We start from the raw sequence: 20885 nt of genomic DNA, 5'->3' as shown, positions 1-20885 counted from the left end.
TGGGTTCTGTGTTAGGAGTCACTGCCCAGGAAAAGGATCTAGGTGTCATTGCTGAGGATACGTTGTGTCACCCGTAGGCACCTAACCGGTTTGGTTAGTGTGTTTGGGCCGTGACAATGTACTCCCCAGCATGCCCTCTGTAGCTTGAGGGTTCCCCTCAGGACTTTCATCCACACTAGGCAACTGCCTAACAGTTAAGGTAATAGTAAGAGATGCAGACTCTCCAAAACAAACACACAGTCAGAATGGCTTTGAAACAAAAATAAAGGTTTTATTCAGGCCACCGGCCAGATACATTTCAATCCTTTGGTTATAGCTCTTGTACATTCCACAAGAAGGAATCTGTAAATACATTCAAGCAATAGCCCAGGGTTTTATGCTCTGGAAATAGTCTTTGCAGAAACAAATATTTTTATAAATCCCCAACCTCCAGTTTGAAGCACTGGCATGGACAAAAAGATAGAAAGCAAAGAAGCAGCAAAACTCAAAATAAGTTAGCAAGTTTCAATTTAAGGTAGGCACAGTAGTTTTCATTAACTTGGCTCATACCATCCATTAACGGTCTTAGGTTGGAGACCAACAGAGTTTAGCAGTTCCTTAGGAGATAAAGGATAGCCTATTGCAGATTCACAGGAAAGTTTTAACTTCCAGCTTGCAACTCCAGCTCTGTTTGCAGCAGCCGTGTGAACTGCACTGAACAGTCTCAGCTGCACGCAGTACACCCTGAGAGCAACAGGATACTGACACCAAATTCAAAACGTTTCCACTGTTCAGTAAGTTTTACTCCAAATACAGGATGGTGCTGACACACACAGTAAACCCACAAACACATAGCTTAGAAACATAGAAACATAGAAAATGACAGCAGAAAAGGGCCACGGCCCATCAAGTCTGCCCACTCTAATGACTCACCCCCCTGACTTTACCCCCTTAGAGATCCCACGTGAATATCCCATTTAATTTTAAAATCTGACATACTGCTGGCCTCAATCACCTGCAGCGGGAGTTCATTCCAATGATCGACCTTTCGGTGAAGAAATACTTTCTGCAGTCACCATGAAATTTCCCTCCTCCAGCTTCAGCTGGTTCCTGCCACTCTGATATGCCTGCACTGATTTCCATAGCTTCAGGTTGTGGGAGAGACTCTGACCCTAGACAGGGAGGTAATTCACTTGCCTCTTGCATATCCCAGTCAGCAGGAAAATCTCTGGAAGGGCCCTCATGCTGGACTTTAGCTGGGCTCCTGAATTGTCTCTGCTCAGACCAGTTCTCCTTGCCCTGACTCCAGCTTCCTTCCCGGTCTGCAGCTTCCTGGTCTATGAGGCTCTGGTAGCTTTGCTTCCCGTGATCCTGTCTCTCCTCTCTCTGTAATCTGAGCTGGCTTTTCAAGAGCTATAAGCCATGCCCCCTAAACTAGGGTGGGAAATCAGACTCAGGCATTCCCCTAGTAGGTTTCTTTCTCTTGCTTCTAACAGCCCTCTGCCTTAAAGGGACAGGACTCCTACCAGGCAGACTCTGGCTCATCTCAGCCAGGTCCATGCTCTCCCAGGGCCAGTCAGTATTACCTGGAGACCCAGCACTCACTTGGTCTGCCCTCTTACAATGGGGCTTAGGTAAAACCCTGTCTTTCCATGGGGCAAACCTTGACTTGGCCCTAGGTTTGTCACAGTTGAAACCCTCAGCTCAATGTGCAACTGCAGCTAAGAAAGCAAATAGAATGTTAGTAATTATAATTATCAGGAAATGAATGGAAAACAAAGATGGAATTAAAATAATGGATTTGGACTTGGTTGGGTTTAGTTTAAAGTTATTCTGTGTAAGCTAGTTTATAATATGAATGAGATTGCTCTTTATTTTAATGAATTCATTGATGGTGCAAGTGTACATAGTGTGTAGAATTTGGATGTTATCTGCATAAATGTATATTGCAAAGCCAAGTGATTGTGCCAATGTCAGTAATGGAGCTAGAAAATATTGAATAAGGTGAGTGACAGTATTGAGCCCAGTGGGACTCCAGAGCCAGGATCAAAAGGGGAGTTTTGGAAATGTATAAGATCGAGCTGTATAAGGTAAAAGCAAAACCAGTTTAGGACAGTCACTGTAAGTCCTATTTCATATAAATGTTCGAGAAGATGATGATCAATTAGATCAAAGGCAGCTGTTTACATGTAAGGCTTTCATGATTATGCTCTTAAACTGATCAAAAGCCTTATAGATAAAGGTGATCAGACCAAGTAAGGTCGTTTCAGTACTGTGGCATTGCCAAAAAGCTGTCTGATGTAGATGAAGAATGTTACATTTTTAATAACATTTTGTAGTTGGGAGTAAACAGTTTCTGCAACTTTGGCTATAAAGGAAGGTTGGCAACAGGATGATAATTACTATGATAAGTTTTGGTATCTTTAATCTTGGGCCAAACGATGGCAAGCTTCCATGAGTCCAAAAACTTTCCTGTTCTTACACTACTATTAATCATAGTGAGGTGAACAGTAGCAATTGGGTTAGTGATCACTTGAGAAGTGAAGTGTGGATTGTATCAGATACTGTGACTGCTTGATGACCTTAGGACTGAGACTAACAGGTCATTTCAGGGAACAGAAGTCTCTTCACTCCTGCCCTGAAAGTTCCATGTGCTACACTTCCAATAAACTTGAAGGGTATCAAACTGCTTCTCACCTCTCTATAACTGTCCATTCTGCATGCCTTTTATTCAATGAATAGATAAATTTCATACTGCTTATACCCAGGAACTGTCCTTCAGGAATGTGACGAAACCTTTTCTAAATCTAGCTACGCCAACTGCTTTTTCCATATTCTTTGGCAATGAATTCCAGAGCTTAACTGTGTATTCAACGTATATATACTCATGTGTATATATATTATATATATATATATTTTTGCAAGTGTATATATATATATATATGTATATATATATATATATACACACACACGCACGCGTATATAGTTATTTATTTATATCCTAGGGAGCTATATCCTAGGGGGCTCATAATCAAAATGGAAATACATCTAATAACGGGCCTAAATCAGCACTTGGACGATCAGTAAAACAAGTCGTCCAAGTACCGATAATCGAACTGGGTTTTAGAAATATCTCAAAACAACTTAGGCCCTTTCAGTGCTGCTGTACTCCCAGAGCTAAAAGGGATATTTTAGGGGGAGTGGTGATGGCGGGATGTGGGCCAACCTAGACTTAGTCGTACTGCAAGTATAACCTAAAGTTTAACGAGGCTGCCTAGACAGAACTTGCACGTTGTGACTTAGGCGATGGAAAACCAGGTCTAAGTGCCAAGCAGTACAGACCCCCACACGCTCCCCCATTGATCACTGACCCCCCCCCGGCCATAAAAATCATAAAAAAAACACTTTACATATCTGCCTCCAGAATATCAGCACCTGGCATAAGAAAGCCTAGTAGAGCTGCACAGAGGTGGCTTAAGTAGTCTGGGACTATTGAGGTTGTAGACAGGTGACTCTAGTAGGTTTTAGGGGACTCATCATGACCTATAAGGGAGTTATGATGAGATGTGTATATGGCACCCTTTTTGTGAATGTCACAGCAGTGTCCCACTACTGTGTTGCCATGTCTGGGTGTCCAGTGCATCACTTTTCTGGCCCCTCCCATGTCCAAAAGGTCTTGTTCTAGACATTTTTGACTTGGATGAATTTTTGGACGAGAATGGGGGATAAAGATAGAAGACGTAGCGGGCTGGCTGACCAAAAGGTTGGACATATACTTAGACAATTTTCAAAAAAGAAAAATATTTTGGATGTATTTTTCAGGAATGGACTTTTGACACTGCCAACTTTGGGCAACTAGCAACTTAGGCCCACAGCGGACTTAGATGTTTATTTTGATTATGCCCCTCCATGTGGTTTACATTCAGGTGCTTTATCATATTTCCCTATCTGTCCCGGTGGGCATAAATGCTATCTAGCGTACCTAAGGCAATGAGGGGATTACTGGGTCACAAGGAGAAGTGAGGGATTTGAACCCACAACCTCAGGGTGCTAAGGCTACAGCTCTAACCACTGCGCCATACACTCCCACTCTTTTTAAAATGTACTGCCCAAGTCCTGCTGCCTTCATTGTCCTGCTCTTCTACCATTTCCAAGCAATTTCCCAGCTCTCTTTTTCAATGGCTTTTGCCCTCATATTCAAACAATAAAACAAATGAGAATCTCCATTTGTACCAGTTTCCTTTTTCTTGAAGAAACTATTAATGAAGGTAACAACTTTTCTTCATCTTCAGGATGATATATAACAAGACAGAAAGTAGGTGAATTTCACGTCCTTAACTGTATTCATCAAAATTTGTTTTACCTCAAAGGAGATAATCCCAATTGCTCATCAAGGTTTCTGTGAGTTCTGTGTAGCTCCACTAGGGATATGCCAGGTTATTATAACCTTTAGCATACCAAGGGTGGGACATTTCATCGTAGGTGATAATAATAATAATAATAACTTTATTCTTATATACCGCCAATAATCTTGCGACTTCTAGGCGGTTTACAATGAGGTGAAACTGTACAGACAGCAAATTACAGAGTATAACAGTGAACATCTGATATTAACAACATTAATAATAACAACAGTTTATATACTGCCGGACCGGGAAGTTCCGTGCTATTTACAATGAGTTAGAAAAGTTTCATAAATTGATTGGAACATTCATAGTTTAGAGATTAGAGGTTAGCAGTTTGCAAGATCAGATGTGGGTGGAATTACGAAGGGGGCTATTGACCTTATTCGTTACCTATGTAATTCAAGAACAGGTATGTTTTTAGGTGTTTCCTAAATTCGCTATAGTTGTTTGAGTGTGTGATTAGTTTTCCTAGGTCTTTGCCCCATAAGGCTGCTTGGTACGATAGAAGTTGTTGATGATGTCTCTTATATCTGCATCCTCTAGCCGGTGGGAAAACGAATTTCAGGTGTGTGCTTCTCTCATGTCTGTTAGTTGGGAATGAGAAGAGGTCTATTATATATTTAGGGGCTAGGCCTGATAATACCTTAAAGCAGAGACATCCTAGCTTGAACTTTGTGCGAGCCTCCATTGGCAGCCAGTGCAGGAGTCGGTAGGAAGGGGTTATGTGATCGGACTTCTTCAACCCGAAGATCAACCTGACTGCTGCATTTTGTGTAAGTTGTAATCTCTGCATTTGCTTCCTAGAGATTGCCAGATGGGTAATGTTGCAATAATCAAGGTGGCTTAGTATTAGGGATTGTACCAGAATTCTGAATGCTGAGGTGTCGAAGTATGCTCTAATGGACCTAAGTTTCCAGAGAGTAAAAAATCCTTTTCTGACTAGGGAGTCTACATGGTCTTTCATAGTTAGACCTTGGTCCAGTATTACCCCCAGAACCTTCATTGTTGGTTGAATAGGGTAGTTGAGTTTGTTAATGCGTAGTGATTTTGTCGTGATATGTGGGTGTGGCGAGGCTATAAAGAATTTAGTTTTATCTGAATTGAGCTTGAGTTTGAATTCTGTGGTCCATTGTTCCATCAGGTTTAGCGCTTCTGTTGCTGTGGGGGTGATTTCGGAGGGAGACGTAATAAACGGGATAATGATTGTAAAGCCATCCGCGTAACTGAATACTTTTATACCTCGCTGGGCCAGCTGCATGCCTAGTGATGATATATAGACGTTGAAGAGTAGAGGGGATAATGGGGACCCCTGTGGAACGCCTGATGGGTTTCTCCATGTTTTAGAGAGGTTGCCGTTGAAGCGTACCTGATAGGTGCGGGCCGTAAGGAATCCTCGGAACCAGTCAAGTACCTCACCTCCAATGCCGATTGCGTCTAAACATTGTAGTAATTTTTTGTGGTCCACCAAGTCGAAGGCCGAGCTCATGTCAAATTGCATGATTAAGGCGTTATGGCCCTTGGTGAATAGGTTGCGTAAGTGTTCTAGGATCACTGCTATCACCGTCTCAGTGCTAAACAGAGGTCTGAAGCCGGACTGGGTTTCGTGTAGTAGAGAAAACTGATCAAGGTAGTCCATCAATTGGGTATGTACTAAACCTTCCATTATTTTTACGAAGAATGGAATGGACGCTACCGGTCTGTAGTTGGTTACTGATGTTAGGGAATGTTTGCGATTTTTTGGAATTGGGGTGATTATAATGTGACCGTTATTCGTTAGGAATTTTCCGTTTTTGAACTTATTGGTCATACAGCTCCATAGTGTTAGTTTAAAGTCTAAAGGAGCTGCTTTCAGGGACAGGGATCTAGAATGCAGTGTGATTTAGTATATTTGTTATAGAGTTTTATGAAGTTATTCCATTCTAGATCTTGAAATGAGTTCCAAAACATATCCACTGGTATTTCATTTTCATGTTTGTTGGCTATTTGATGTGCATGTGTGTTTTTTGTTGGGCACGTGTTCCTTAGGTTCACAATTTTTGAGTCAAAGTGTTGTGCTAGATCGTCTGCTGATGGGAGTTTTGTGTCGTGCATGGATTGATTGTGGCGTGTGGTATCAAATAAATTTGTGTCCAGGTTAAACAGTTCTTTAGTGTTGATTCCTTTTGAACTCGTGTTGGATGTGTGTATTTTGGACGAGTAGAATGTTTTTCGTTTTTCTTTTATCAGTTGTTTGTAGTCCTTTATGTTGGATCTCCAATTGTTCCGGTCTGGTATTTCTCCCGTTTTATTCCAGATCCTTTCTAGTTGTCTTACTGATTGTTTCATTTTTAATAGTTCTGAGTCGAACCATTTATTATATTTATTTGAGCGTTTTGTTCTGTTTCGTTTAGGGGCTATTTTATCTAAGATGGATGTGCTTGTTTTTGTCCACTGTTCCCAGAACTCATCCCCTTCATTTATCTCCTCGCGCGATTTGTAGTGTGCCCAGTATTCTTCTGGGTTGATGTGGCCCCTTGTGAGATGTTCTTTTATTTTTATCTTTGGGTGAGTTTTTTCTTTTGGTTGATTCCAGATTAAGTTAAAGTAGTAGGTGAAGTGATCGGACCAGATGTCGTGGTACCAGAAGCCATCGGATATAGAAATAGTGGGATTTAGGATTTCTTTTGAGGACATAGATACCAAGTCTAACTGATGGCCTTTCTCATGAGTTTGTGTGGATGAAGGGAGATTGTAGTTGAGTGAGGATAGGAAGTTTTTAAAATCTTTTGTGTCAGGATTGTCCTCGTTCTCTAAGTGTAGGTTTATGTCTCCTGCTATAATATTATAAGACGGGGTAATTGAGTTATGTAAGATGAATTCGTAGAAGTCCTCTCTGGCCTTTGACCAGCTTTTTGGCGGGACGTAAAATAGAATGCAGGAGAGGTACTCTTCTAGATCCTTGTTACTAATTTTGCATGCTAGTGTTTCTAATTGGTTGGTTATCTTGGAGTCTGTTAATTCAAGTTCAAGTTCTTCCTTAAGGATGACAGCCAGTCCTCCCCCTCTTCTGTCTTCACGATTTAACATGTGAATTTTGTAGTTATCTGGTATTAGGTCATTAAGTATTGGATCCTCTTCTGACAGTAGCCATGTTTCCGTTAGAAAGAGGCAGGCTAACTTCTTGCTGATGATCCAATCTTTGATTAAGAAAGCTTTGTTCCTTACTGATCTGGTGTTGAGGTAGGCGCAGGGAACAGAGGTAGTAGTGATGGTTGAGGTGTGTGTAGTGATTTTGATGGGTTTTATTTCCCTTGTCCTTTTTTTGAGGGTGCGGTGAGGTCTACTGTTGCTTGTGATTATTTTAATATGATTTATTCTTTCTTCCTGTTGGTTAGTTAGCAGCCTAATGGGTGTGTCAGGGTAGTGAACGGAGTAAGGTTTTGGATAGAGTGAGATAACGTCCCTAATGTTATTGCTTAATAGATAGATCAATAGGATCAATAAAAGCTTCATGTCTGCTGGTTGTTGTAGTTCCTTCCTGTGTTAAATGTTATGTTAGTTTTCTGTTATGTTATGTTATGTTAAATGTTATGTTAGGCTCCCACGCTCCTCTCTCGATGCAGGGAGTACTGGAAAGAAGGCAGGCTCTCCGGTGGCAAAGTTTGTCCAAAAGTCGGCTCCTCTGTGTCGGGAGGGGGGCGGAGCAGGGCTCCCACGCTCCTCTCTCGATGCAGGGAGTACTGGAAAGAAGGCAGGCTCTCCGGTGGCAAAGTTTGTCCAAAAGTCGGCTCCTCTGTGTCGGGAGGGGGCGGAGCAGGGCTCCCACGCTCCTCTCTCGATGCAGGGAGTACTGGAAAGAAGGCAGGCTCTCCGGTGGCAAAGTGGGGGGAGGGGGGAGGAGAGTCACAGATCTGCAGTCCACATAAGCACAGCCATCAGCTCTTCTGGCCCAACCCCCTCTGACATCAGTTTCCTGTTCCGGGACAGGGTACCAGCAGAGTTGATGGCTATGTGCATGTGGGCCGCAGCTCCATGATCGTTCTATGCACCCCCTTCACCCCACACACACTGCCTAGAGGAGAGGGATGCTTGGTCCCAGGTATGCCACTACCAGGTACACCACTGATCATAACCTCTTCATTTTCCAGAATTCTCCTAGGTTAGGGATATGCAATTCTGGTCCTCGAGAGCCGGAGCCAGGTCAGGTTTTCAGCATATCCACAATAAATATGCATGAGATAGATTTGCATCTCAAGGAGGTTCCGGCGCTCGAGGACCGGAATTGCCTACCCTAGTCCTAGGGTCATGCTCACAGAGTTTTTTCAGCACAGCAGTGATGTAATATTCTCAAAGTTACCTATATATGCCAGGTTTTTGTACCTTTCTGTACAGAAATTTTCTATGATCAGAACTTTCTTTTTATAGGATCCAATGATGTTTTTTTCTATGCTTGCCATGAACTATCTCATCTGGAATCCACTTTCCAGGGTTGCAGTTATCAATTGTTTATCCTTTGGTTTCAATTCAGGTTGACTCTTCTTAATCATTCATTCATCTGATTGTGAACAATAAATTATTTCTGCTCTGTTATTTGTCATATATGGTGGTGAAGGTAGAAAAGATAAAGGGAGCAGGGGGATGCTGTTGTATGAGGTTGGTAGGCTTTCCTGAGATTGTCTAGGTCCTTCCTTCTCACAGAGGGGTCTGTGAATAGAAAAGTAGAACAATAAAGTCCTGGGTACGTGTAAGAGATGATTGTTTACTTAAAAGCCATCCAACTGATTTTGCTCTCAAAGTGGTCATTAATGCTGGACTGTCCCAGAATGTAGGCCTCATTACAGGGATCTGGGATGCATGGACACACATCAATGATGGGGCCTGTATCACTGAGGATTACCTGCATATTTTGAAAATTAAAGGCCTTTTAGTTTCTATAGCTTCCCTCTGTCCTGACTACAATATATGTGCAATCTGTTACTCTAAAACTGGCATATTTAACAGCTGATATTGCTGCATAACCATTAACTAGTTTTACAAAGATTCTGAGAAGATACACACAGCTTAGCACTGTCAGCTCCTCTTTATTTAGCCGATAGATTTCTAGTAGCATCCCAAAATAGTAGAAATTTGCATACCCTCTTTGTTTTTCCTTCTGTCAAGGGATATAAAGGCAAGAAATATCACAATCATATGCTTTCATTTCAAGCAGCTTTCCATGATAAGGATTTCTGACCGCTGTTGCCTATATCGTACTCCTATGAAAATTTCAGAAAACAATTAAAGACGTGGAGGGGCAAAATCAAAAAAAGCGTCTAAGTCCCCTTTTGGCCTAAGTCCCTAAACGTTCAACCCAGAAGCAGGGAAAGTGTCCATAACCAAAACAAACGTCCATGTTTTGATTATGGCCTTCCTCTGCCTAAACGCCCAATCTCCACTACGTCTAAAAGTACCCCCACAGCACGTCTACACTTTTTAGCCATAATGAAACAAAAACACGCCTAGGCCACAAATGTCCAACAGAAGGGCTTTTAGGCGAAGGAGGAGCCAGTCTTTCGCCTAAAAGCTGGATTCTGTAACCAGTGTCTGTCAAAAACAACACCAGTTACACAATCCCCCCCCCCCCACAATGATCCAGGCAGGAGGGTGCCCAAGCCCTCCTGCCATGTTAAACCGTGACCCCCCCCCCCCCTCACGACAACATCGGGGCAAGAGGGAGCTCAAGCCCTCTTGCCCCAGCCAACCGCGGCACCCCCGACATATCGGAGCAAGAGGGAGCCCAAGCCCTCTTGCCCCCCCAACTCACTGACTCCATCGGGGCAAGAGGGAGCCCAAGCCCTCTTGCCCCCCCGACTCACCAACTCCATCGAGGCAAGAGGGAGCCCAAACCCTCTTGTCCCCCCGACTCCCCGACTCGTTCGGGCCAGGAGGGAGCCCAAGCCCTCCTGGTCCAGCCGATCCTCTACCCCCACCCCCCCACTACATTATGGGCAGGAGGGATCCCAGGCCCTCCTGCCCTCGCCGAACCCCTCTCCCCCAACATCCGCCCCCCAGAACCCCCAATCGGTCCCCCTCCCAGCTGACCCGCGACCCCCAAGCCCACCCCACGAACCCCCAACCCTCACCCCCCTTCCCCATACCTTTAGGTAAGTTGGCCAAACCTGTCCGTCCAGCAGGCAGTCCTCCGACGAATGGGGCCGGATTTGCCCAGCCTAACCAAAGCCCCGCCTACTGGTGGGGCCTAAGGCACCTGGGCCTGCCCGTAATGTAGTGGGGGGTGCGGGTAGAGGATCGGCTAGACCAGGAGGGCTTGGGCTTCCTCCTGGCCCGAACGAGTCGGGGGGGGGGGGCACGATCGGCGGGGCAAGAGGGCTTGGGCTCCCTCTTACCCCGATGGATTCGGGGCGTCGGGGGGGGGCAAGAGGGCTTGAGCTCCCTCTTGCCCCGATATGTCGGGGGTGCCGCATTTGGCTGGGGCAAGAGGGCTTGAGCTCCCTCTTACCCCGATGTTGTGTGGGGGGGAGTGATGCATCGCGGCAGGAGAAATGCCTCATCTCCCCTACCGCGATGTCATCACTCCTCTACCCGAACTGCCGCGGGTCGCGACAGTTCGGGTAGAAGAGTGATGGCATCGCGGTAGGGGAGATGAGTCATCTCTCCTGCCGCGATGGTTAGGTTGCTGGGCCGCTGAACTGATGGCGCCAACGGCCATCAGCTCAGCGGCCTGTTTTTCGGCACTTAAACCTGGTTTTATTTTGTTTAAGTGAAAAAGGTCTAGGTGCCGACTAAACTGTATTGGTTATACCTGTTGTACGCCTAGGTGTAGGTCGGCCCACCTCCCGCCCACTGCCCGCCTTTTATCCTCCTCTAAACACACCTCTTTACTCTCTGCGCGTTTAGAGGCAGGGGAAAGGCCTAAGTTGGTTTTAGATACGTCTAAAAACCAGCTTTGGTTATGGGTACTTGGACAATCAGGCTTTTTGATCGTCCAAGTAGCCACATAGGACACTTTTTAGATGTTTTTTTTTAAAATTATTACATTACATTACATTACATTACATTAGTGATTTCTATTCCACTTGTGCCTTGCGGTTCTAAGCGGATTACAAATTAGAAGATATCTGGACATTACCGAGAGAATTATATAACAAAGATTCAGGTACATTACATGATACAGTGGAGAGTTACAAATTAGAGGATATCTGAAGATTCGGGTAACTCAAGAGGGTTACCTAACATTGAAGGGATAAGTTTATTGGATACATGTGGTAGATGCTTGTTTAGCGGTCTGGATATTTTTTGGTAGGTATGATTCGAGGAATTGACTAGTGTGTTGTTCACGGGGGAGAAAGCATGTACGAGTGGGAGGAGATTAGTAAGTAAGGACGTGTTTTTTGAATAGAACTGTTTTGATTTCTTTTCGAAACACTTTGATGTCTGTTGTTTCGATCATCAGTTTGGTGATGGTGGGGTCAATTTTCGCTGCCTGTGTCGCCAGAAGGCTGTCGTAAAGTTTCTTACGTCGGGTACCATTATGAGGGGGGAAGGTGAATAGGTTCTGAGTTCTCCTTGATCTGGGTGAGTGGTAGCGGTGTAGGCGGTTGTTTAGGTAGCTGGGGGCAGTACCATGGGTTACTTTAAATAGTAGACAATAGAATTTGAATTGAGTTCTTGCTTTTATCGGAAGCCAGTGCGCGTCTACATAGGCGGGAGTGATGTGGTCAAATTTGCTAAGTGAGTAGATGAGTCTGATGGCTGTGTTTTGAACGGTCTGTAGTTGTTTTATCATGTTATTTGGGCAAGGTAGATAGAGGCTGTTGCAGTAATCTAAGGTACTAAGTATGAGGGATTGTACAATGAGCTTGTAGTGTTCTTTGGTAAGGAATTTTCTTATTTTTCTTAGGTTTCGCATGGTGAAGAATGCTTTTTGTATGATTTTGTGGATTTGTGTCTGCATTGTGCAGCATCTGTCTAATTGTATTCCTAGAATTTTGAGAGTGCTCTGTATTGGATATTTGGTTGCGTTTACTTCCAGTTCTGTTAGGGATGGTTTTTGTTCCTTCTCTAGTAGTAGGAATTTGGTAATAATAATGTGTAAATTATTATTACCCCCTTATCTTTTTTAAAAATTTTTAGTTGATTAGAGCCCCAACGTTTTCTTCCGCTGTTATTATGTAATTTTTCTAACCACATTGAACTTAAGGTCATGGGATATTTTATTTAAAATGGGACTCTGCATGTTCAGTGACATTTTGATATTAGCATTATCTATTATGTATCAACAATTGTTATTTCACTTATAGTGCCAATATTTCTCTGCTTTCAAATGCAGATTAAGAACATTGAAAGAATGAAAAAGGAAAACGGATCCACAGTTACAGAATTCATTCTCCTGGGATTTTCTGACTATCCTCACCTGCAGCTCTTCATTTCTATCACAGTTTTCCTGATCTTCCTGATCTCTGTGCTTGGAAATTTGATGTTTTTAATGTTAATGTGCACTGACACTCACCTGCAAAAACCCATGTACTTCTTCCTCAGTAACTTATCCTTCTTGGATATCTGTAACTCCTCTGTCACTCTCTCTACACTACTGAAAGGTCTATTGACAGGGAATATGTTAATTTCTTTTTCTGTGTGTATAGTACAGCTCTACTTTTTCATGTCTCTCACAGCTACAGAAATCTTACTCCTTGCTGCCATGGCCTATGATCGTTATGTTGCAATCTGTAACCCTTTACATTATGTGCTCATCATGAACAGGAGAGTCTGTGTCCTTCTTGCATCAGTTTCTTGGATACTTGGCTTTGTTGAAGCAATGCCCCAAACCATCATGACATCTCTGTTTTCATTCTGTAGGAGTAATGAGATTAATCATTTTTTCTGTGATCTTACAGTGCTGATGAAACTCTCCTGCAGTTATTTGTTGAACTTTGAAATTCTAGTATTAATTGAAGGGATGTTTGTGGTAGTAGCTCCGTTTGGATTAACTCTGACATCCTACATCTACATAATTTCCAGCATCCTAAAAATGCATTCTGCAAAAGGAAGAAACAAAGCCTTCTCCACCTGTTCCTCCCACCTTACCATTGTTATGCTATTCTATGGGACACTCATATGCATATATTTAAGACCACCTTCAATGTATTCACCAAAACAAGATAAACTGTTCTCCCTTTTATACACAGCTCTGATTCCAATGTTAAACCCCATTATTTATAGCTTAAGGAACAAAGAGGTGAATAAAGCCCTGTCTAAACTCATAGGCACGAACAATGGTATGAGAATCACTTAACACTATATCTTGTTATCTGGTGGGGCTCATAATCAAAAAATAAAGATATCCAAAAATCATCATAACTCAGCACTTGCATGTCTTAATTGTTGTGACGCCAAGTGCCGATTTTTGAAGCCAACTTTCTGGACATCTAGTGAGGCATTTTACGCGCTGTGTATCCAGAGTTCCAAGGGGCATGTTTGGAGTTGTGTTATGGGTGGGTTTTGGGCAAGTTAGACTTGGACATCTTGCAGCGATAATTGAACCTTTCCCAGGATGTCCTAGATAGAACTTATACGTTTCGTGTTAGACCTGTTTTAGAAGCATCTAAGTTCCACAAAGGTACCCTAACCAGATGACCACTGGAGGGATTAAGTAATAACTCCCCAACACTTCCCCAGTGGTCACTAACCCCCCTCCCACCACACAAAGATCTGAATGAAACAGTTTATGCCTGTATCTAGAAAGCAGCACTTGATATGGGAAATCCTAGTAGAACATCACACAGGTGTCTTAAGCAACCTGGTGGGTGGGCTAGTGAATCATAGAGAGAAAGAGCCAGGCCCATAAGCTACTCTAATCACTATATTTATGGTGGAATGTGTGTGGCCACCAAAACCCTACTCTACTATACTGTAGGTACCACCTGTAGCCGTTATGGGTTGGTAGACAAGTGGGAATAGTAGGTTTTGGAAGGCTCACTATAAATTATAAAGGGGTTATTGTGAAATGTACATCTGGCACTCTTTATGTGAAGTTCACAGCAATGTCCTTTAAGGTGTCCCATTGCTCAGTTGTCATGTCTCTGAGTTTAGGTGAAGTTCACAGCAATGTCCTTTAAGGTGTCCCACTGCTCAGTTGGCATGTCTCTGTGGCCAGTCCATTACAATGATGGCACCTCCCATGTCCAAATGATCTGGGTTTGGACATTCTGGATATGGACATTTCTGTGGCCAAGAACGGGGTATAATGTTAGGCATCCTAAGGTTGGATGTCCTTTTTTCATCCTGTTGGCCATGATGTTCAAATAGGCGATTAAAAAAAAAAAAAATCATTTTTGGATGTCTAGTAGCAAAAATGGACATTTCTGTGCCTCCAAATTTGTTTGTTTTGCGGGAAACATCCAATGTCCTTTTTGAAAATTGCCCTCCATTTTTTTTTTTTTTTATAAATAAACCATCTTTCTTAATATACCATAAAGATCTGTGAGAACCTATACATAATCTCTATAAACATTGTTATGGCTAATTGCAACCATATTTGAAGTTATCTCATAGCCTGGAAACCAAGTGAGCATAAGCATGCTATATAATTAAAAGACAGATGAAAGAAAGGCCAGTTCCTCAAGTTCATTAATTGCAAGAGTTTTCACCTGCTTCAGCTGTGGGCTCATTTCACTTATGGCTCAAGGATTCTTTATATATCCCATTAATGGACTCATAAATATACCTAGTCAAAGTGAGTTGTTGCAAACATATAGGTCATTATTGACAAGAGATCCCACCTCTCTCAAATAATGTTCTTTCATCGAGGACCATCTCCCAAATGAACCAGTACTGAAGAAGTTGTTATTGAACCTATTTTGCCTTTCAAAGCTCATGTTAACTAAGTAAGAAAAGTTCCTGGAAATTGAAACAACTTTGAGGATTTGAATACTGTATATATTTCTTGTATTCATTTTAGTCTAGTTGTCCATGCTATTGTAATATGCTTTTTGTGGGTTGCCCTTAAAGGTTACGAAGGAGATTAAAGACATTGCAAAACTTCAGCTAGATTAATATGCCATGTAAGCAGATGGGAAGAATCATCTCCATTATTGAGAACATTAGTTACTAAGAGACATGTGTGTTCAAATTATGTACATTTATATTCAATATTGCTCATGTACCCCCTCTTTTACTAAGGCACGCTAGCTGATTTAGCGCGCACTAAATGCTAATGTGTCCATTTAGCATACACCTTAGTAAAAGACAGGGTTAATGTAGGTGGTTTTCTTTCTTTCATCCGACAGATGCCTTCATTCAGAGCATCAACTGAATCTCTTTTTTCCTTCTGTTGTACATATCAAATATAAATGAATTCTCTCCCTCTTGATTTCTTACCAAACAGGAAACTAAACAGGAAACAAACTGTATGAGTTTTAGAAAGAAGTTAAAACCCTATTTAGTAAATTTTTAAGAGATTAACCTTGAAGGGTTTAAAAAAAAAATTTGTATTTCTCTAGATTTTGTCTGTTTACTTCTTATTGTAATTCAGATTGAACATTTTAGGTGGTAATTATGGAATATTAAGTGTAGTATTGCATTGTATCGTATTATATTGTAACCTCTTGAACCCCATCCAGTCAATATTCAGCCAGTGATAACTGGCAGTTTTCATAATGCTCACTGTCACTGGCAAAATTAAACCCAAATATGCATAAGCAATGAATATACATTTATAACCGGACATCTGCTGGCCATTGGCACTTATTTAGGTCCTGGCTAATTTTCAGCCAGAACCTTCATATAAGGTGTTGCATAAGTTGCCTAAGCAGTTCATGTGGCAGCTCTTCCTCTCCTCTATTAAAACCACCTGATCGCCCTTAACTTTGGTTCACAAATGGTGGTGCTGACCCCTAGCAGTAGTCACCCTGGTACTACCACGACGGTCACTGTCACTATTTATGAACCCACAGTCAAAAAATGTGAAAGTGAAAGGGGACTACTCTTTAACTAGCCTACTAGACCATAAGGGACTACTTCTGGGTAAGTTCCAAGGAAAAAGAGGTGTCTATGGGAGGGTTGGGTAGTGAACAAGTTTGGGTGGCCCTTGGATTTAGGAAGTGGTCAGATAAAAAATCAGAGGTGTTTTTAAAACAGGGAAGGGAGTTTTCAAGGAGGTCTGGGGTCTGAATCAGGAGATGGTGAGGTCAGACCATGACCCAGAAGTTATGCAGGTGCTAATGGATATTCAGTGCTGGCATCTACTTAACTAAGTGATGAAAGGAGAACCACCTGCACTGAACATAGCTGACACCCACAAAACTCCCTGCTTTTCCCTGGACCACCTCTGCACTGCCCAGTTTTGACATAGCTGATTAGGCGTATTTCCTAAATAAAAAGAAAGAATAACGTTTTGCTTATATATATTTTCTTTTGATTTTCTGGTAATCTCCTTCCTTCCCTACTAAGCATGCAAACAGAAGTTTTGGAGTAGACCTGCCAGGATTTCCAGAGTGTCACAACCCGGGCTCCTGTAAGGCGCAGCGAGCACCTGGGAACGTGACCAAAGCTTAAACCCTTTCCACTAAGGGATCCTTCAGGTCTTTAAAACAGGCACATTCTAAAACTTACAAGCATGCAAGGTACAAAGGAATTAGTCAGAAATGGAAAATAAACATAAACTTTATTTCACCCACTGGTTGAATAAATCAAAATACAGGCAACAGCCTTGTAGTGCAAAATAAACTGATATTGCATGAAATCCAAAAAGGTCCAAAATAATATAATCAGGCAGTTGAATCTTGGTCAGCACTGCCTTGTGTACACTCCCCTGCTTCTGGACTTTCATCAGTCAAGAAATACAGTCCTCTTCACCAGAGCAGCAATATTCAGGTAAGTAATGCTTTTATCAAACAGTCCAGAACACATAAGAATCACAGCCTTATTCAGAGTTCAAAATCAGGCAAACGTCTCCCTCTAAACGTTGCTGTAACAATCAGGCACAGTTGTGCAGGAACAACGAGATTTCCTAGCTGAATCACCATACAGGAAATACATTCAAAATGGTATGTCAGAAAACACATACATTCCTGCTTTACAGAAAGCCTCAAAATGTGGCTTTCCAGGAGAGCTCCACTGGCATCAAACGGGTAAGAGACAAGCTGGCAGCATAAAGAAATTAAATCCCAAAATCTTAGGCTTACTGTGTCTCCATGGGTGTTGGCAGAGTGTCAGCTCCTAAACAGCTTTCCTGCACCTCCATGGCTTCTCCTTCTGGCTGTACTCCAGTGTCCCAGACAGGAGGTAACTCGTCTGCCTCAAGCATAGGACAGTCTGAGAGAGACTGCCTCTTCTCAGCTTCCCATTCTCCCGTCTCTCCTGTGTGCCCCCTTCCTGTTCTCAGAAGCCTCGTTATATCCTGTGGATAACCACTCCCCCTCTGAGAAGGTGGGGGAAGGGTTTTCCACACACCGGCTTGCTTCCTGCTATTACAGGCAGGTTTCTCCCTAGTCCTGATTTTAACAGGCTGTTCAAACTGAATAAGCTTTCTGACAGTAGCAGGTCTGCATGGAGTGTAGCTTTTTCTCTTAATCTTATCCTGCCCTGTCTCTTCTACCTCCACGTCAGAATCAGAGCAGAAGTCAGCTTCATCAATCAATTGGCAGGTCACCTGATCAGCCCTCCTGCATCTAGGTGCACTGTGAATACTCCTGATCACTGGGGCAAAACCCGGTACGGATTCGGGTTTGTTTTGGCCAAAACCCGAAACGGACCTGGGTTTGTCACAAGAGCCCCCTTAACACTATAAGAATTCCTCTCACACCCTACATTGTAGCATATCCATTGTCTAAAAGGGGCAGGAACGATCCCCAGTCATTCTGCTATGCCAGTGACATTCTTCAAAATACCAAACACGGGTACTATTTCAGGATAAAACAACATGCATAGTTTTGAAACTGAAGAATTACGCATAATGTTGTCTCTCCAGCTTAATCCCTCTCCAGGAACATCTGTGAAATTGTAAGTAAGAATATGGATACAGGACCAGGATTTTTCAGCGCCTAGGGTCCCATAAAGCTGCAATTCTGGATACAGCACCTGTCGGTGATTGACACACAGTGCCCATTTTGTAGGCACCTGCCGCAGGCGGCACCACTTATAGAATCAGCCCCCAAATCCCAATGTACATGGTGAAATGTCTTCACAGCATCAATTGCCACTAGTAGCTATGGTTCTCTCTGTATCTTGGCCTACTAAATTCAAAAATCTATTAGGTCAATATTCAGTGCTATTTAGCCAGAAAGGGGAACAGCTCCCGGACAGCTAAATAGTACATAGCCAGCTATCCCCCAATGTTTAACAGAAGATAAATAGATGGTTATCTCCTCTGAATATAGTGGATTGGAGAGTGAATGGCTATGTTGTATGATATAGCTGGTCACAGCCAACATTCAGTGTCATGCCAGCTAAGTTTGCTAGCTAGAAAGAGCCACCCAAAAGGTTGGTCTATCTTTGGCCATTGAGACAGCTGGCTACCCCGCTGAATATTGGTCTAGCTGGCTAGGTCTCAGCCAGCCAAAAATAGACCAGAAATTCAATGCTGGTCGCCCACATTGAATTTCAGTATCATAGTGAACTCCCACAGTCTGAATATTGGAGGTATGTATCAAGTTAGGCATGCTTAATCTCTAAACCTGGGAAACTCCACATACAATTGTTATTATAAACCAATACCAATTTGTGGAGAGAAAATAGTCACTCCATAAATCTTTTTTTTCTTTTTAACTATTTTAACTTTCTAAATAATGGTGGAAAAACCTCAGACATCCATATCTAAGCCCCCACTCATCAGTATTCTTTACTGCATATAGCTTATTACTTTCAGGTAGATGTCAATCATAGGTTTAAAAAACACCATTATCCATTTAACTAATCATGTAACACTTCACCAAAATAGATGCACATTATGAAAGGCACTCCAATATTACTAAGTGCAAAAGGTGAAACACATATATTGCTTAAATCCCAACGGGGACCCATTTCATCAAAGCTTCTTCAGGGGATAAATTATTAAACTGACATGGTGCCATAATCACATAACCTACAGAACGAAAAAGGTTTTAAAACTCCTTTACTAATAAATAAGCACACTTGTTCAATAACTTCTTTATGGCTTATAATATACATGTAATGTAATGTAATGTAATTTATTTCTTATATACCGCTACATCCGTTAGGTTCTAAGCGGTTTACAGAAAATATACATTAAGATTAGAAATAAGAAAGGTACTTGAAAAATTCCCTTACTGTCCCGAAGGCTCACAATCTAACTAAAGTACCTGGAGGGTAATAGAGAAGTGAAAAGTAGAGTTAGAGGAAAAATAAAAATAAAATAAACATTTTAACAAGACAGCATTGATCTAAATACTTTGGAAGGTAGAAGAGAGGAGAGAAAGGAATAGAAGCAGAAGGGGGAGCCGTTGAACAGTAGAATTCTGGAGAAATTTAAATGATAGAAATAGAACAAAACAATAGATAAGATTAAAGATAAATCATAAGCTGGAAAGAAAATAAAATAAAACTTTGTCTTCAATCCACGGTTTCAGCGTCAGTGATGAAGTGGAGCAAGTAAGTTTAGGAGGAGCGATTGACGTTTCCAGAAAGGGCTTCTTCAGGGAAGAGACTTGGCAGACAGTCCCAGGATGCCTATGTCTCCTCCTCTGCGATGTTCTCCCATCCATGCATTCCCTCCCAGACACACTGCCCGTGCCCCAGCCGCTCCAAGGAGGCTGCCCCAGATGAGGCCCATGGTGAATGCAGGATTCTCTCCTCTGCGGGAAAGCCGCCCGGAGCCGACAGTCGATCTTCTTAGCGGATTGCATGGGGGGAAGAGTTCACACTCTTGGTAGGATCGGGTCTGTGTGCTCTCGGTGGTTGTGGCTGGTCTCGTTGCTGCTTAGGTGTAAAAGCAGTTGATCTCCACTGCTGCTGATATTTAAAAGCAGGCAGATTGATCTCTCCAATGGACTGCAGGGGGAGGAGTTCACACTCCTGGCAGGATCGGGTCTGTGGGCTCTTGGTGGTTGCGGTAGGTCTCGCTGCTGCTTGTATGTAAAAGCAGTTGTTTTTCTACTGCTGCTGATATTTAAAGCAGGTAGATTGATCTCTTAAACGGGATATAGGGGGAGGAGCTCACATGCCTGGTTGGATCGGGGCAAGGGCTCCTATTATAGGCAGCTGGTCTTGCTGCTACTTAGGTGTTAAAGCAGTTGATCTTCCTAGCGGACTGCAGGAGGTGTGGAGCTCACACTCCTGTCATGATCTGGTCTATGGGCTCTTGGTAGTTGCGGTTGGTCCCAATGCTGCTTAGGTGTAAAAGCAGTTGTTCTCCTACTTCTGATAATATTTAAAAGCAAGCATATTGATTTTTCCAACGGAATGCTGGGGGAAGAGCTTACTTGTTTGGCTGGATCAGGGCAAAGGGCTCTCGGTAGTGGTGGCTGGTCCTGTTGCTGCTTAGGTGTAAAAAACAGTTGATCTTCC

The 20885-nt window shown here is 42.6% G+C and overlaps 1 protein-coding gene across 1 annotated transcript; it reads left to right on the top strand.

Moving 5' to 3' along the window:
* The first annotated feature begins 12711 nt into the window (after window positions 1-12711).
* LOC117357213 (olfactory receptor 5F1-like) lies at window positions 12712-13656 on the top strand. Its single transcript, XM_033937585.1, has one exon. It carries the CDS (start codon window positions 12712-12714, stop codon window positions 13654-13656), a length of 945 nt encoding a protein of 314 aa, XP_033793476.1.
* Window positions 13657-20885: the final 7229 nt, after the last annotated feature.

The sequence above is a fragment of the Geotrypetes seraphini genome, chromosome 3, assembly GCF_902459505.1.
Source record: "Geotrypetes seraphini chromosome 3, aGeoSer1.1, whole genome shotgun sequence".
Taxonomy (NCBI): domain Eukaryota; kingdom Metazoa; phylum Chordata; class Amphibia; order Gymnophiona; family Dermophiidae; genus Geotrypetes; species Geotrypetes seraphini.
The sequence above is the reverse complement of the archived record's forward strand: the minus strand, read 5'-3'. Positions and strand labels throughout refer to the sequence as shown.

Coding starts and splice junctions, on each gene's coding strand:
- LOC117357213 (XM_033937585.1), top strand. CDS start 12,712: ATGAAAAAGGAAAACGGATCCACAGTTACAGAATTCATTCTCCTGGGA.